Here is an 18,100-nt window from a genome sequence, read left to right as displayed (position 1 = left end):
TAGTCAACTTTAGCATGGGTGTGTTCACTTATGCTAAGCACTGTAGACATTAAGACATAATCCACAGATCTAGTACACTGATACTGTCACACGTCTTTCTCATCTGTTTATGTTCACTTAAAGTCAATTCACAATATGATCAATTAAGTATGTGTTCTGAGTTTGTCACACCACAGAAAAATGTGTAATTAGACACCCAGCCAAATTTGAATGATAAAAAAAGCCGGCAAGTACATAAAATAAGCTATCAAAATCGTGAAAAAATTAGCAGTAGTCTCTGCTCTCAAACGCTGGGGGCGTGTCCGCTGGCTGTGCTGAAACCACGCCCACTCGCGGGAAAGCTGCCGACGCCACAATCAACTGTCACCGATACAGCCGGAATGGATGCTCGCACGGTGGGCACGCACTGCCGATTGATTGCACCAGTTGTCAGCGCGACGGGAGGATGAAGGCCGAGGCGGGAGATAGTCGGTTCGGACCCATTCACCAGTAACAGCGGATTATCAGTGAATCCCAGTTGTCTCCGACGAAAGTTTCTAAAACTATCCCGTGTAAAATGATCAGAGGTGGGTTTTGGCGGTGATCCTCAGCTCTCCAGCAAGCTGGTTCTTCACAAAATTAATCCACTTCTTCTTGATGTGATCGTTTTTTCGGAAATTTAAATAAGGACACCGATCTGTTTTGTACGTGATCGGATCCAGGTAGTACGCATTTCCGTGACGAAGGCATAGCTAGCTAGCAAACTGTAGTAACGAATAGTACTGACAGTAACTCGCGATTGAGCGGTAAACTGATGTGAATGTGCTCTATTTATATTGTTAGGGGAGGGCCCAGCCTCAGTAGCTCTAGTGCATCATTAAGTAGGGGCGGGGCCAGGAGCTCAGGGGCTCCAGTGCGTCATCAAGACCCCGTTTTAGCCCCGCCCATAAAATCCGGAACACAGCAATGGTGAAAAACTGTTTTTCAATCCAGCGACAGGAAGCAAACCACAGTTCGCAGGATATCAGCACCCCTGTCATAGAGGAGATGAGGGTTTGCACAGTTAGTGATAAACACATTGATTCTTGTGAACCCGGTCAGACTAACCAGCATAAGAGAGAAAAGAACCTCAACGGGCATAGGCCTGGAGTTAGATGGCCAAGAGCTAGTGAGAAAACTGCATGGGACACGGTAACCACACAGATCTATGCTTTGCAATGGAAAGATTAACTGGTACAGTTGAAAAGAAGCTGGATAAATTTGGGGACATCATTTACGCATATGGAAGTGAGAGGTTTGGTGTGGAAAAAAGGAAGGAAAAAGTACAAACTACTCCTGCTGTATCTAGACGGCAGCAGAAAATTGAAGGGTTAGTTAGAGAAAGGAGACAGCTGAGGAAGCAATGAAAAAGAGCGGAACAAAGTCAGAAGGAGGGACCCAATCTCTTACAAAGGGCCATAAAAGATAAGCTTGCAACATTACGCAGAGCTGAGCGCCTACGGAAACGCTACAAAAAGAAGGAACGTGCGAGGGCTAATTTCTATAAAGATCCATTCAAATTCATAAAGAAGTTATTCACCAGTGAGAAGAATGGCACTTTAAAAGCATCTAGGGTTGAGCTAGAGAGATATTTGGAGGAAACGTATACAGATGCAAAAAGGCATGAGCCTATGTCAAGTCCGTCAGACATCCCACCTGTCAATCCACCAGAATACCAAATGGAGGTCTGTGCACCTAAGTGGAAAGAGATAGAGCAGGTTGTGAGAAAGGCAAGGGCTTCATCATCTCCAGGGCCTAATGGAGTTCCGTACAGAGTGTACAAGAGTGCTTCAGGAGTTCTAAGGATTCTGTGGAAATTGATAAAAGTGGCTTAGGAAAAGCAGGTTGTACCTAGATCATGGTGCCGAGCAGGGGGAGTCTTTATACCCAAAGAAAAAGATGCTACAAGCATCAGTCAGTTTCGCCCTATTTCACTATTAAACGTCGAAGGCAAAATTTTCTTCAGGATTATTGCTCAGAGATTGTCAACCTACCTATTAAAGAATGGCTTCATTGACACTTCAGTTCAAAAAGCGGGCATTCCAGGATTCTCAGGATGCTTAGAACATATCAGTGTTATCTGGCAGCGAATTCAATCAGCTAAAAAGGAGAGGAAGGAGCTCCACGTGACATTCCTGGATTTGGCTAATGCATATGGTTCAGTGCCACATGAGCTTCTTTGGGCATCATTTGATTTTTTCAGGGTACCGATGTCGATAACAAATTTAGTGAAAGCCTATTTTGGAGATTTGCAATTTAGTTTCTCAACTCCAGAATTCAGCACTACATGGCAATGCTTAGAGGTTGGAATAATGGCCGGATGCACCATTTCTCCACTGGCTTTTACTATGGCAATGGAAGTAATCATTAGGGCATCAAAATGGGTAGTAGGAGGAGAGCGCTTGGCTTCTGGGATGCGACTACCACCAATCAGAGCATACATGGATGACATGACAACCATGACTACAACGGTAGCCTGCACTAATCTGTTATTGGGGAAGTTAACAGATAATATTGAATGGGCACGAATGCAATTTAAGCCCTCTAAATCAAGGAGCATCTCAATAGTTAAAGGCAAGGTAGTAGATAAAATATTATTCATTAATGGTGAGGCAATACCAACAGTTTCTCAGAAGCCACTGAAGAGTCTAGGGAGATGGTACGATGGGGATCTAAAGGACACAGTTCGAGTGGGAGAAGTTAGACGACAAGCAGTGGAAGGGTTGAAGAGCATAAACAGCTGTGCTCTACCAGGCAAACTAAAACTCTGGTGCTTTCAGTTTGGTCTACTGCCAAGGTTGCTGTGCCCACTGACTGTGTACGAGGTTTCTTTGACAACAGTGGATAAGCTGGAAGCGTTAATAAGTTCATACATCAGGAAATGGTTGGGAGTTCCAAGCTGCCTCAGCAGAGTGGGACTTTATAGTAAAGGAGTATTGCAGCTGCCAGTCTCTGCTTTAACCGAGGAGTTTAAGTGTGCCAAGGTCAGACTGGAAATGACTTTAGCAGAGTCACGCGACAAATGTGTAAGGGAGGCAGCCCCTGTGGTAAAAACTGGTAGAAAGTGGTCAGCAAAGAAATCTGTAGTAGAGGCAAAGGCTGACCTTCAAATTGGGGATATCGTGGGACAGGTACAGCTAGGCCTGTCACGATAACAAATTTTGCTGGACGATAAATTGTCCAAGAAATTATTGCGATAAACGATAATATTGATAATAAACAATAATATTGTCGTTCTGAGACCATTTTCATCTAAAATAATGATAATGGCATAATAATGCAGGTCACCTTTTCAAAGATCTAACTTTTATTTCTAAAGACTATTTAAATGAACAAAACAACCAAAAACAATAAAAGCAATGGACTCTGTCTCTGTTAACAAAAAATGCACTTACCAATGTGTGACTTCCGTTCACACCGAGAATCATATGCATCATGTACTGTGTGAGCATGTGTCTAATATGAGTATGTGCACTAGTTTGTGTGTGTGTGTGCTCGCGTCTCATATGAGTATGTGCGCGGACAGTTTGTGTGTGTGTGCTCCGTCTCATTGAGTTTGTGTGTGTGTATGTGTGTGCGTGCACTCGCGTCTCATATGAGTGTGCGCGAGTTTGTGTGTGTGTGCGCGTCTCATATGTGTGTGGAGAGTTTGTGTGTGCGCGCATCTCGTTCTCGTGTGTGTAGAGTTTGCGTGTATGTGCGTGAGCGACTGTAGGTGTGTCTTTGTGCATTTCATATGTAATTGTTTGAGCATTCAGCAGTATACATGTATGTTTGACTACTTAATATATGTGTATGCAAGTGTTTCATATATGTGTGCGTGAATGAAGTTTGATTTAAGCCCTAGACGGCGCCTCATATGAGGGTGAAAGAGCGCGCGCGCGCGAGAGAGGGACGCGCTACGGCGCTCTGCAATCAAATACGATTGAAAATTAGCTCAGTGGGTAAAAAAACAATAATAATTTAAAAAAACATTCGAAAATCAATGTGTGGCGGTCAGCGTTGATATTGACATCCAGTCTCTTTGGTAGAGAGAGAGAGAGACGAGGAAAACAAAACAAGCATGCAAATGGAAATTATCGCGGCCGGAAAAATTATCGAGCTCATTTTTTTTATCGTGCGATTAATTGATCTATTGATTATCGCGACAGGCCTAGGTACAGCATGGAAGAGGGGGTTTTGGGCTCAGTTTAGCTCCTCCTAAATGGCACAAGGCAGGCCCAGCTCAAAGGAGGAAGCTGGTAGTCAACGAGGTGCGAAAGCAGGAGGAGAGGATGAGATGTATAAAGGCCATTTCCCAGGCCAAGCAGGGAGAGTGGATGAAATGGGAGAGTGTGGAACAACGAAAAATGGGCTGGCAAGACCTTTGGTCAATGGAAGAGAGTAGGATCAGTTTCCTTATTAGGTCAACATATGATGTTCTCCCATCACCGCTGAACCTAAACCTCTGGGTAGGAGAGGATCCCTCTTGTCCTTTGTGTTCATCACCTGCCACATTAAGGCACATTTTGACAGGATGTAAGGTGGCTCTTAGCCAAGGTCGGTTTACTTGGCGCCATGACCAAGTATTGCGATGTTTGGCTTTAGCATTGGAAGGCAAGCGTAGTATGACCAATAAGTTGCCGCCTGTTCTAGCAAAACATTACACGCAGAAGACAATATTCCTCCGCCCAGGCGAGCAACTACCAAGAAAAGGTGCTAACACCAATTCTCGCCCAGGACAACTGGAAGCTGCTAGGGACTGGAAGATGCTGGCTGATCTTGATCAACGGCTTATTTTTCCACCTGAGATTGCCACCACTAACCTACGACCAGATATTGTTTTGTGGTCTGAATCAGCACGCATTGTTCAACTGATAGAGTTAACAGTGCCATGGGAGGATGCGGTAGATGAGGCATATGAGAGGAAGAAATTGCGGTGTGCTCATCTGGCCACTGAAGCAGAACAGCGAGGATGGAAAGTCCAGGTTTATCCAGTGGAAGTGGGTTGCCGAGGTTTTGTGGCACACTCTACAACCCGGTTCCTCAGAGACGTCGGATTCAGTGGTCAAGAGTTGCATCGCACAGTAAAGAACTTATCTGAAGCAGCAGAAAGGAGCAGCAACTGGCTGTGGTTGAGACGGAAAGATTCTAGCTGGCTGAGTACAGGCCGCCATGCTACGGTTTCGTAGAATTCTTGAAAACTTGAAGGGTGTTGGTTTATTTGTATAGGTTGTATAGTATTTACAGTCATTACGTTCCTGTGTATATTGCGTGAATGACGGGAAGTTGGGCAGATATTGTGTTTTGCGGTAGGTGGTATGCCATACGGAAACCGTTGCCACTGAAACTGCATATTAACGCACCAGTGGGGCTCGACAGCCTTAGTCAAACGGGTTGGCGCGTATGGTTGGGTTGCGGAGAGATTGTGAGATTGTGGTTAGGTCTCAGCAGCACTGTTGGTTTATTTGTAGAGGTTGTATAGTATTTACAGTCATTACGTTCCTCTGTATATTGCGTGAATGACGGGTGGTTGGGCAGATATTGTGATTTGCGGTAGGTGGTATGCCATACGGAACCGTTGCCACTGAAACTGCATATTAACGCACCAGTGGGGCTCGACAGCCTTAGTCAAACGGGTTGGCACGTATGGTTGGGTTGCGGAGAGATTGTGGTTAGGTCTCAGCAGCACTGTTGGTTTATTTGTAGAGGTTGTATAGTATTTACAGTCATTACGTTCCTGTGTATATTGCGTGAATGACGGGTGGTTGGGCAGATATTGTGTTTTGCGGTAGGTGGTATGCCATACGGAACCGTTGCCACTGAAACTGCATATTAACGCACCAGTGGGGCTCGACAGCCTTAGTCAAACGGGTTGGCACGTATGGTTGGGTTGCGGAGAGATTGTGAGATTTGTGGTTAGGTCTCAGCAGCACTGTTGGTTTATTTGTAGAGGTTGTATAGTATTTACAGTCATTACGTTCCTGTGTATATTGCGTGAATGACGGGTGGTTGGGCAGATATTGTGTTTTGCGGTAGGTGGTATGCCATACGGAACCGTTGCCACTGAAACTGCATATTAACGCACCAGTGGGGCTCGACAGCCTTAGTCAAACGGGTTGGCGCGTATGGTTGGGTTGCGGAGAGATTGTGGTTAGGTCTCAGCAGCAAGAAGGGAAGTAGAGGTCAGTAAGCTGGGCTGAGTTGAGTGGGGGACGGAGGGGGGCGACTCTGGGACGCCAGAGTCACTGTCGAGCCCTCTTGAGGTGTCGTGGGCTAGTCGACGAAACACTGAGGACGGAAGGTGCCCACTTGAAGACCCTAGAGATGTTCCCTACTCCGCTGAATCCAGAGGTTTGTTATGGGGGGACCGCACTGTGGTTGCAGCCGTTGTGTGTGCTGACGCGCAAATACACTATTAACACCAGACAGAAGGAGATTCACGTCACCAGATGGAAAGAAGCGTAAATGGATGGAGAAGCATAGGTTACTGTAAAGCTACGTCTTAGTTGGTGCTTATCTTGGCGAAAGCCGAGTACGAATCAGCATGAAGTTTTAACATCTACTCTCGTGTAATGGAAATCTTTAATGGTCTAACTCCACAATTCAGTACTTCACAGTTCACAGTCTTTGTAATATGTTTTAGCAATACATTTGTAACATTTATAATGCCTTTAGAATTTTTTTTTAGAATAGTCTTTATAGGGACTTTAAGATATAACTGACTGTGTTTGGTAGGATACTTGCCAAGACGTGCATGTTGACATAATTGTTGAGTGAATTAGTTAGTTCAAGCGCAAGACTTGAAAGAGAACTCATTATTTAGGGGCTTTTTGAGATATGCAAGTTCTCTTTAACGTCTTGCGCTTAAATGTTTAAATTGGCAAGGCTTAAATAATAAATGACATCTCATATTAGGGCATATGACACTTGCATTGAACAATTTACAAAGAGTGACTTTTTTTCCATGTTTTTGATTATTGCTGTTGTAACATATTGGGAAGCCAGAATGATTATCCATTAACTAACACATACATTAGCCAAACTCTGTCTGTCTGTTTTACATTTTGTTATTCTTAAAGGAGAACTCCGGTCAATTTAAAAAAAAAAAATGTAAATTTGGAGTGCTGTTAGTACAGAGAACAACAACAAAAATCGATGTTGCCTACACCGTGTTATCCTCTTTTTAAAATTTGCACCCTGATGGGGCAAGTTTTAAACCAGCTTTTAGCCTCTTAACACCCTTTATGTGTCATTACAAGTGTACAGCCATGGGAGTGATTTTATTCAGAGTGAACACGGTGAATCTGACTGCAGTAGATGTGAAAGATATGAATAAAATTTATGTTAATTCAGCCAGCTCACATACCTGTATTTACTTCCTGTTTTCGGTCGTAGTCCACAGTAGTCGATTGTCGAGTGTGCACACGCGATCATTGGTAACTAAGCAACAGTGGAGACTCAGACTGTCAGCTGTCAGCCGATGACGTTGCTGTGTGGTGTTCTGAGAATATCGGTACTGCTTAGTTACCAATGATCGCGTGCGCGCACTCGACAATCAACTACTGTGGACTTCGACCGAAAACAGGAAGTAAATACAGGTATGTGAGCTGGCTGAATTAACATCACTTTAATTCATATCTTTCACGTCTACTGCAGTCAGATTCACCGTGTTCACTCTGAATAAAATCACTCACATGGCTGTGCACTTGTAATTTGACACACATGAAGAATGTTAAGAGGCTAAAAGCAGGTTTAAAACTTGCCCCGTTTAAGTCAACAGGGTGCAAATTTTAAAAAGAGGATAACACGGTGTAGGCAACACCGATTTTTGTCGTTGTTCTCGTACTGACAGCACTCCAAATTTACACAAAAATTAGCTCAATGTTAAAATTGACCGGAATTCTCCTTTAACAAACCATATCATAGATGTGACGTCAGATGTGAGATGAACAGCAATGCATGGACCGCGGGTGGAGAACTGTACGATTTGATTTTTTTTAAAAAGAACCGTTACACCCCTATTGCACAGACCAGTTGACTAGTTGATTTTCTAGTCGCTGATCATGTGAACAACATGGCCACCTTGCAGAAGACCTTCAGACTGTTCTGACTCAGGGGGATTTCTCACTGGCAGTTTAGTTCGGAACGGGACACGCATGAAAAATGTGAATGCAGTCATGTGGACCCAGGTGCGCACTGGGGTACCGAACCCGAGACTACCTGGAGGAGGTTGTGTGAGTTCGGTTGCTCCCGAAGCGGTTCGTGTGAATGTAAAAGCAACACGGACTCGGATGTGCACTTGTTCAGGAAGTGAAGTAACCTGCGCATAAGTTTTAGCCAATTATGATGTATTTAGTTCTGTCAGGTCCATTAAGTCAAGAACACACATGACAAAAATGATTTAGGAAAATTTTAATTGAATAATTGCAATCAAGTTGATAATTAAAATTTGGCGGTATGGCTCTGTTCAGGGAGTCCTCTGACCTTTCATGAGCACCATGAAATAGCAGAGAGTCAGAGGACAGCAGCAGCATTTTGGAATGCTCACAGTTTAGCACTAGGAGAGCAGAACTATTCCCCCATATGAACAGAGCAGCAACGATGACAGAATAGCAAATGCCACGTTATACACGAGAAGGAGGAGCTGGGGAGGTGGTGGGTTGCAGAGAGCGAGCAGCAAGCAGTTAGGAGCGAACTGAATCTGCTTAAATAGGGCGCCCTGATTTAAGCGTAGCCCTTAGCAGTGAGGGGAGATGAACAGCTGATGCAGCTCAGCTGAGCAGATCGCTGATGAGACCGTGTTGTCGGCCAATAGCGTTAGCTGCATCTTTACTACTTGGCCTGCCAGAACTGACGCTGACGCTCAATTTAAATAAAACACATGCAAGGGATGATAGTGTTTATAATTTACCTTGGATACGAGCGAGAAAGTCTGAAGTGTATTCGCGCATAGCTCGTGGAATCAGGGCAACAAATTTGGAAATCCACTGTCTCCTCAAAAGAGTCCGTTTGCAGGCAGCAGAAGGCCACCTTATGCAACACACACACACACACACACACACACACACACACACACACACACACACACACACACACACACACACACACACACACATACAGTAAACCTGTTTTGTTCACTCAGCTTCGCATAACAGCACGGAATTAATAAAAAACATAATATATTGAAATCGCGTTCTGTTTTCTAGCACGTTTGCAATGACGTAAGAGGCACGCACACGCACCAGGGTTCGATAGAATCAGGTTGAGTGTGAAACCAGACCAACACAACGGGAGAACTGGGAGCAATCGCACTTGCGCTCGGACCACAGATAACCAGCCCATTGTGAAAACACTCTTACTGTGCTTTATCTCTTCTGACAGCTTTATTAAAAGTTCAGATTCATATTTCCTGATTCTGAAGTATTTTCTCTCCATCAGATTCCCATCAGCTCACTCTGGATCTGAACACAGTGAATAAACTCCATCTGTCTGAGGAGAACAGAGTGATTCGATTCACTGACACAGAGCTTCAGTCGTATCCTGATCATCCTGACAGATTTGATCATTATGAGCAGGTGTTGTGTACAGAGAGTGTGTGTGGACGCTGTTACTGGGAAATTGAGTGGAGTGGGTATGTGTTTATATCAGTGTCATATAAGAGCATCAGGAGGAAGGGACGGGGTGAAGAGTGTGTGTTTGGATATAATGATCAGTCCTGGAGTTTGTCCTGCTCTTCCTCCAGTTACTCATTCAGACACAATAATGTAGAGACTAAACTCCCTGGAAAGTCGATCAGCAGTAGAATAGGAGTGTGTGTGGATCACAGTGCAGGAACTCTGTCCTTTTACAGCGTCTCTGACACAATGAACCTCATACACACATTCCAGACCACATTCACTCAACCACTCTATCCTGGGTTTAGGGTTTATTATAATGGATCATCAGTGAAACTGTTGATGAATGAGAATAGACTGTAGGGAGATTCCACCCATAATGCTTTGAGCTGCATGACAAATCAGTAACATAAAGATGTTATAGAGTCTCTTATTTTCTCTTTATTACATTAATAACAGCTGACCTTCTGTTAGAGAAATAAAGAGAAACCCAGAAAAACAGACAATGATACAAAGAAAAAGAGAGAGGAAATATGAGACACAATGAGACTCACTGCAAACCTGTCTGGATGATATGAACAAATCCAAGACTTTCAACTCAGACATAACTAAAACTAGTCTGTGGAAACAGGAAGATTCTTTTAAATATACATCTGAATTTTGTGGCGAGTCTCCTGCTGTAAGTGTGGCTAGAAGGCTAATCAAGAGAATGATGTGAACCTGTTCTTCCGCTATAAACCTTAGGCTTTGTTTGTATGGTGTGCTATTTTGCTCCTGGTTGTTTTGCATTTGTTTTTGGCTTCTAGTTTGTTAACGTCGACCTTGATATTCGTTTTGAGTATTGTTCTGTCTGATACTTTTACATCATGTGTCTGACAGAAATTGTATTTCATTACATTGTTTTTTTTATTTGAAATATTTGGCTACTTATGTTAATAAATATGTTTGGTTGCTTGCAACCTTACCAACCTTACTTTGTCCTCCTTTTATTTATCACGGCTTTGAGCTGGTCGTGACAATTTCTTGAAGAAAACAGCGTATAAATAATGTTATAAGGCTTTTTATTTTGAAGTTCAACATCTGACATTGTGTGAGTGAAATGTGCCTTCATTAATGTTGGTAAAAATACTGTAAAAGAGTTTTACCTTATAATTCTGTTACTACTTTCATGGTGAGGAAAACATTATTGTGAATAAAAGTCTTATTGTGCTTATATTCAAGATTTACCATTAGCTTTTTTACATGGGTTCCTTTTGATAATATTATTATTACTAATAGTACTACACAATGTAGTAGTGGCGGCAGTGGTTCATGTAGGTTGTCTGCAAACCGAAAGGTTGGTTGTTCGATCCCCGGTTCCACTTGACCAAGTGTCGAGGTGTCCATGAGCTGCTACCGACCAGCTGTATGGTGCCTTGCATGGCTGACACCGCCGTCGGTGTATGAATGGGTGAATGTGAGGCAAATATGTAAAGCGCTTTGGTGGCCATGGGTCTGTTGAAAGCGCTATATAAATGCAGTCCATTTACTACTATTATTAATATTTTATGTATGTTTATTATTATTATTATCATGCATTTATTTATTAATTATTATGATTAGATTTATTTTATTGTTTTCTGATTTCGTATTGATTAATTATTGCTCTGTTATGTTGTAATAAATTTGTTTTTTCATTTCTAAGTGAGAAACGGCCTGAATTGAAGAGTTAAATTAAAGAACTATTATTTAGACAGAGACAAAACACTTAATTCAAACACTGTGTTTCCTTTCAGCGATCAATAACGCATAAATATTTTTAAATACATTTATGACAAATGATTTTCTTCTTTTTTTAACATGTGCAAATGTTAGGGTTAGTAATTTGTAAAACAAACTATTAACCCACATAAACTGATGTGCGTGTCAGGCGCGTCATTGCGGAAATGACGTAGTCCAGGCGGAAGTGAAGAGCCGTTGCTATGGGCCGCTGCTGCTGTTGTGATGCTCATCTGATGAATAAAAGCTCATTTCACCAGCAACATTCAGCATAAACTGATCGCTGCGCGGACTGACAGCTGTGATTGTGAGTAGAATCCGCCTTTTTTAAAATTATTATATGATCTGTAGTCTATCAGTTTATAATGAAACGCACGAGCAGTTCCTGTAGTTTATATCATCCGTGTTTAATAAGAATCTGTTTCAGCACTTTGACACAGAAATCTTCCTCTAAGTCTAAACAATCATGAACATCAACTAGATTATAAAAGACATGATAATGTGACACGTTCATTAAGCGTAGCGTCAGTCTGGCAGGTCACGTTAGTCAAGCTCGCATCAGCTGATCCATGTCTACCTATAGGAATGTATACATATATAAGCTCCTTCAGTATTATCAACAGCTATCGCGTTTTTCAGGAGCTGATTACCCTTCTCCATCCCCAGCTCCTCCTCTCTCTCTTCTAAGGATCGCTTCTAAGATGGCACCGTTGTGGATGGCTTGCAGTCTGTCACCCTTCCTACTAGTTGTTTTGATCCCAAATTGTTGTGCATTTTTGACGTATTATTGTCAAATAATAATACACACAGCAATAAATACACCCAGGGGAACACATACCAGACACTGTGACACTCCTTCATTCAACTTGTTGGCCTGCTTTGATGCCTCTCTCACTGCTGTCTAGTGGGATTCCCCACACACGGCTTTTCCTCACGTTTACCAAAGTAAATTGTTTCCACATGTCAGTAGTTCATTCAAGGACATTAAATAGCAGGGCTGTATGCTCAAACACACCAACAATTACATTCAAGATTTTGTCTTTGATTGCTTGGCCCATCTTTAATCTGTAACTACCTGGAATCTAGCTGTATTTTTTTCATCCAACTCTATAACTTACAATAGCACGTTCTCACTAAGGATTCACAACACTCTTATCTCTGAAACCGGGATAAATGCATGCAAGAGTCTAGGTTCCATTTTGGCGAGTTACCCTTGAAGAACAGCTTCTAGTTTTTTCTTATTTCCTCTTGACATTGTACTTGAACGAAAAATAAAGGTGTCAGTTAGATCCGAGATCTGCCTGCAACTCAAACTTTCATATTGTAATTGAATGGAAAGTTTGGACCACATCAGAGATATGAGGGTAAAGGTTAACATTTGGCATTTTCTGGTTGAGGATAGAGGTGTCTGACTATTTGCAGGAGAATCCGGATTTTCATTACAACCTCTGGTTGTAACTATAATGATATTTCTGTATTCAATAGTTTATTTTACCAAGGTTACGTGTATGTCACCTAACATATTAGCTATTATTATCAACTACAGATTCATGTTTTTTGTGTAAGCTGTTACTGTTTTTCAGATAGAGACAGAGTCTAGTCTAAATCTTGCTTAATTTTCCTTTACATTTAATCATTTAGCAGATGCTTTTATCCAATGCCACTTACAAATTAAGAGAGCAGTAGAAGCAATCCAAGGCCAATCAGCCCTAACGCACACTACGCAAGTTGCGTAGGGCCCCGCAAATTACTTAAGGCCCCAACTCCCCCTCGTGTCAAAGCGCGTCAATCACTGTTTATCAATATCGATGAGAAAATGAAGCGGAACTATCTTTCTGGTCACGAAAAAAGAGAAAAAAACACCATGGGAGTTAATTGCGGCAACAGTTATCCGGTAGACTTGTGTGCTCTCCTCTCCAAGTTTGATGTCAGCAAAGAACAGTATAGGCTAAAGTTAATTTGATGCGAGTTGATTTATTATGTTAACAAAGGACAACGGTGTTTGTTTATAAACTGCAACTCGGAAAAGATAACCTCGTCGCGCGTCATATACGCGTGCACAAAATGAAATGCACACTTTCCAGCAGAAACATCTCTGTTTTGAGACGGGACCAGTACAATATGGGCGTGATGGCACTCCTCATTATAGTTTTAACAAAGACAAAGATTATCTAGTCTCTCAGTCAAGGTTTAGTTACAACTCTGCACCAATGCAAGATGGAAAGCAATGTATTGACTATTGATTTATAGGCTTCATTGAATTTAAAATGTTGATTGGCTGGAGATTCTGGTCAATATGGATGCACATCCCTCAGTAAATAATAACCATCAAGTATCAAGATTTGTTTTTTTCATTTAAAACACAGTGACATGCTATGGCACCATTTTAGCTTTCATTCATTCACAGGATATGCATTTTCGATATCAAGAATTCAATTTGTACTATTTAAAATGTGAATTTTTGATATTAAGAATGAACTTTTTACTAGTAACAATGTCTTCTGATATCAGGAATTACATTTTCACTTGAACTAGTAAAAGGAGGGATTGTAGTGGGAACACTGGGGTGTCAGGTGTGACTGTGTGGCAATGGCAAATGGTTCATGGGTCACAGGTCAGATATGAGGGCCCCTAAACAGAATTTTGCTTAGGGCCCCAGGGAGGTCAGGATCGGCTCAGAAGCAATCAAACCAACAATGTGCACTTTAGGTAAAACGCACTATATATGATGACATTAGAAATCAAATATCTTGGGGATAGGAGTCTAATCCAATCCGACAGTATCATGCATCTGCAAGCAACTAGTAATGCCTGTGCGTGCCTGAATTATTCCATATGCGTTGATAATTCCACATTATTGACCCCGAATGCTAACGTTACCACTTTAGCTGGCATTAATTCAGTCTGTTGATTTGTAGTGCTGTCATCAACCATGTCTAAAAGGTGAAGATTCATGTCACAACATGATTAAAAACGATGAAATGCCATGGGTCTGCGGAATTTGCATAGCGTATCTCCGCCCCACCGCGTGGGTATAAAGGAGGACGCCGGCAACATGCAGGTATGTCTTCGCTGAGGAGCCGAGACTGAACTCAGGCGTCTGCCCAGCGGTACAGCGGAAGTGGCAGGGAGACGTAACGTCTCCGTTCCCTACTCAGGGAACGAGGGTTACATACGTAACCGAGACGTTCCCTTTCGTAGTCACTCCGAGTTACGTCGGATGACGACGAATGGGGGTCCCCGTGAAATCACGCCACCTTCACAGCTGTCTTCCAGTGCCCTGCGAAAGTCTGATCCCCCTGTCGTGATACTGGCACAGACGAAGGAGTCCTACTTAACACAGGAATACCAAGGTACACTGGGAAGCATATCTCAGAGGAGATATGCCGCAGCATGCCTACCCGTAGGGAGGACTTAAGATACACATAATGCCGGAGGGCTACATATGGAGGAACACTGGAGTGACCAGCCCGAGGGGTGGCAACTTTCAACTCCAGGAGGGCAAGATGGCTTGCCAAGGGAAAGACACATGCTCAAGGAGGCTTACAGTGGAAATACACATGTGGGGGTTACTCAGGGAGGAACCATGCACACGGAGGCACCTAGCCGACGCCCAGGCAATAGACACTGGCGCCAGCGTCAACAGTGCAGAAGGAACTCAGGGCTTCAAAGAGGAAGGCTCACCTGAGGAATAATCGCACGTATCCAGTCCGTGGAGTGGAATGGCGAGCAAGCGAAGACACCTGAGCGGGTCCAGCACGAGAGGACACAGGCTCCACTCTGAGATTATAGAATCTGGCGAATGTGTTGGGTGTCGCCCAGCCTGCAGCTCTACAAATGTCTGCCAGCGAGGCGCCATGTGCTAGAGCCCAAGAGGAAGCCACACTCCGAGTGGAGTGGGCTGTCACACCAAGGGGGCACGGTCGGCCTTGCTGTTGGTAAGCCAAAGCAATGGCGTCCACTATCCAGTGAGACAACCTCTGCTTTGAGAGAGCCTTTCCCTTCAGTCTCCCACCATAACAGACAAAGAGCTGGTCTGAGGTCCTGAAACACTGCGTTCTGTCTACGTAAGCGCGGAGAGCGCGTACTGGACAGAGCAGTGCCAAGGCTGGGTCTGCCTCCTCCCGGGGCAGCGCTTGCAGGTCCACCACCTGGTCCCGGAAGGGAGTGGTGGGAACCTTGGGCACATATCCAGGCCGGGGTCTCAGGATCACGTGAGAGTGACCGGGCCCGAATTCCAGGCACGCTTCGTCAACGGAGAATGCGTGCAGGTCCCCTACCCTCTTGATGGAGGCCAATGCAACCAGGAGCGCTGTCTTCATAGACAGGAACTTAAGCTCAACTGGTTGCAGAGGCTCAAAGGGAGCCCTCTGCAGGGCATTTAAGACCACTGAGAGGTCCCAAGAGGGAACGAGAGGAGGGCGAGGAGGATTCAGTCTCCTCGCTCCTCTCAGGAACCTGAAGATCAGGTCGTGCTTCCCCAGAGACTTACCTTGAACTGCTTCGTGATATGCGGCGATAGCGGCCACATACACCTTCAGGGTGGAGGGAGACAGCCTTCGCTCCAACCCATCTTGCAGGAAGGAAAGCACGACAGAGATCGAGCATCTCCTGGGGTCTTCTCGACGAGAAGAGCACTAGTTGACGAAGAGGTTCCACTTCAACGCATAGACATGTCTCGTGGACGATGCTCTAGCGGAAGTGATGGTAGCCGCCACCGCTGGTGGCAGGGTACTCAAACCTGCCTCGTCCCGTCCAGGAGCCACACGTGGAGCCTCCAGAGATCGGGTCGAGGGTGCCAAAGGGTGCCCCGTCTCTGAGAAAGGAGATCCTTCCTCAGAGGAATTGGCCAAGGAGGTGCTGTCGCGAGGAGTACCAGTTCGGAGAACCAGGTCCGGGTGGGCCAATACGGCGCAACCAGAATGAGCTGCTCCTCGTCCTCCTTGATCTTGCACAAGGTCTGTGCGAGAAGGCTCACTGGGGGAAACGCATATTTGCGTAGGCCCCGCGGCCAGCTGTGCGCCAGTGCATCCGTGCCGAGAGAGCCCTCGGTCAGGGAATAGAACAGGGCGCAATGGGTCGAGTCGTGAGAGGCAAACAGATCTATCTGTGCGTCCCCGAACTGGTCCCAAATCAGCTGAACCGACTGGGGATGGAGTCTCCATTCGCCGGAGATGGGCCGAAACCGTGACAGCTCGTCGGCTGCAAAGTTCCGATCTCCCGGAATGTAGATAGCACGAAGGGACCTCAGGTGCTTCTGACTCCATAAGAGGAGGTGGCGTGCGAGTCGCGACATACGGCGGGAGCGTAGACCACCCTGACGGTTGATGTACGCTACAGTCGCGGTATTGTCTGAACGGACTAGTACGTGTTGACCCCTGAGCAACGTGAGGAAACGGTGCAGGGCAAGGCGTGCTGCCAGCAACTCGAGGCAATTGACAAGCAGAAGGCGCTGGGGTCCTGTCCAGGAGCCCGCGGCAGCATGTCCGTTGCACATGGCGCCTCAGCCCGTGGAAGAGGCATCTGTGGAGACAACAACATGCCTGGAAACTCGTTCTAGGGGAACACCGGCCCGTAGAAACTGAGGTTCCACCACGGGGTGAAGGTCTGACGACCGGTCGGAGTTACTGTAACTCGGAGCGTGCCATGATGCCATGCCCACCTCGGGACTCGATCGCGAAGCCACAGCTGAAGCGGTCTCATATGAAGCAATCCGAGCGGCGTTGCCACAGCTGCAGATGCCATATGCCCCAGGAGCCTCTGAAACTATTTCAGTGGGACCGCACTCTTGTTTAATGGCTGAGTGGAGAAGGTGACCAAGTCCATGCCGAGAAAAGAGCTCCCCTGCACGGGGCAAAGTTTACTCCTTTCCCAGTTGACCCGAAGGCCCAGACGAGCTAGGTGCCGGAGCACTGGGTCCCTGTATTCACAAACCTGGTCTCAGGAGTGAGCTTAAGACAGCCAGTCACCGAGATAGTTCAGGATGCGATCCCCGTGTTCCCATGGAGGAACAAGGGCTGCCTCAACAACCTTGTGAAGGCGCGAGGAGACAGGGCTAGCCCGAATGGGAGAACAGCGTACTGACATGCGCGCGCCCTGACAGCAGAACGTAGGTACGGTCTGAGTCTAAGGAGAACGGAGACATAAGAGTAGGCGTCCTTCAGGTCGATCGCTGCAAACCAATCCTGTGGCCGCACACATCCAGAAATGCGTTTGGCCAGGAGCATCTTGAACGGCAGCCTGAGAAGGGAGCGGTTCAGATGCATAGGTCCAGGATTGGCCGTAACCCACCAGACTTCTCCGGGACAATGAGGTAGGGACTGTTAACCCGGACCTCATCTCGGCTGGAGGGACAGTCTCAATCGCACCCTTCGCCAGTAGGGAGCAACCTCCGCTCTCATGATAGGGGCATAGCCACCGACGAAAGTGGAGCGGACTCCCGTGAAGCCTGGAGGAGACCGTGCGAACTGAATCGCAAAGCCGAGCCGATGGTTCGCACGACCCAGCGGAACAGATAGGGAGCTCTAGTGCAGGCTCCCAACTGTGCCAGCGGAGTGAAGAACCACAGACGTCCCCCCGGTGGTGCAGCGAAGCGGAAATGACCAGCCCAGACGAGGGCGGCATAGCGGCCCGGTGTGGGGGCAAGGTCATAACCGCACCCTGACAGAGGAGGCCAGGGAAGGACCAGCGTTCCACGGGGGCCTGCTCTGTCAGGGGTCTGGCGACAG

At 45.4% G+C, this 18,100-nt stretch overlaps 3 protein-coding genes across 8 annotated transcripts in view; all 3 read left to right on the top strand.

Annotated features, from left to right (window-relative positions):
• LOC143718282 (NACHT, LRR and PYD domains-containing protein 3-like) overlaps nucleotides 1–10,582 on the top strand; it is a 32,799-nt gene extending 22,217 nt beyond the window's left edge. For all 6 annotated transcript variants that reach the window (XM_077209311.1, XM_077209315.1, XM_077209313.1 and 3 more), the window contains one exon: nucleotides 9,439–10,582. In XM_077209311.1, the coding sequence (XP_077065426.1) occupies nucleotides 9,439–9,977 (539 nt within the window). In that variant the 3' untranslated portion in view covers nucleotides 9,978–10,582. The remainder of the gene's footprint in view (nucleotides 1–9,438) is intronic.
• The window catches only part of LOC143718368 (uncharacterized), a 295,554-nt gene that overhangs the window by 65,738 nt on the left and 211,716 nt on the right, over nucleotides 1–18,100 (top strand). The window lies entirely within an intron of this gene.
• The window catches only part of ttll1 (tubulin tyrosine ligase-like family, member 1), a 327,240-nt gene continuing 320,706 nt past the window's right edge, over nucleotides 11,567–18,100 (top strand). Inside the window, exon 1 of the mRNA XM_077209414.1 lies at nucleotides 11,567–11,679. The gene's annotated coding sequence lies outside the window, so the exon portion shown is untranslated. The remainder of the gene's footprint in view (nucleotides 11,680–18,100) is intronic.

The sequence above is a fragment of the Siphateles boraxobius genome, unplaced genomic scaffold (assembly GCF_051911475.1).
Source record: "Siphateles boraxobius isolate OS27281-9 unplaced genomic scaffold, OSU_SipBor_1 61, whole genome shotgun sequence".
Taxonomy (NCBI): domain Eukaryota; kingdom Metazoa; phylum Chordata; class Actinopteri; order Cypriniformes; family Leuciscidae; genus Siphateles; species Siphateles boraxobius.
This window is presented reverse-complemented; position numbering and strand designations above follow the sequence as displayed.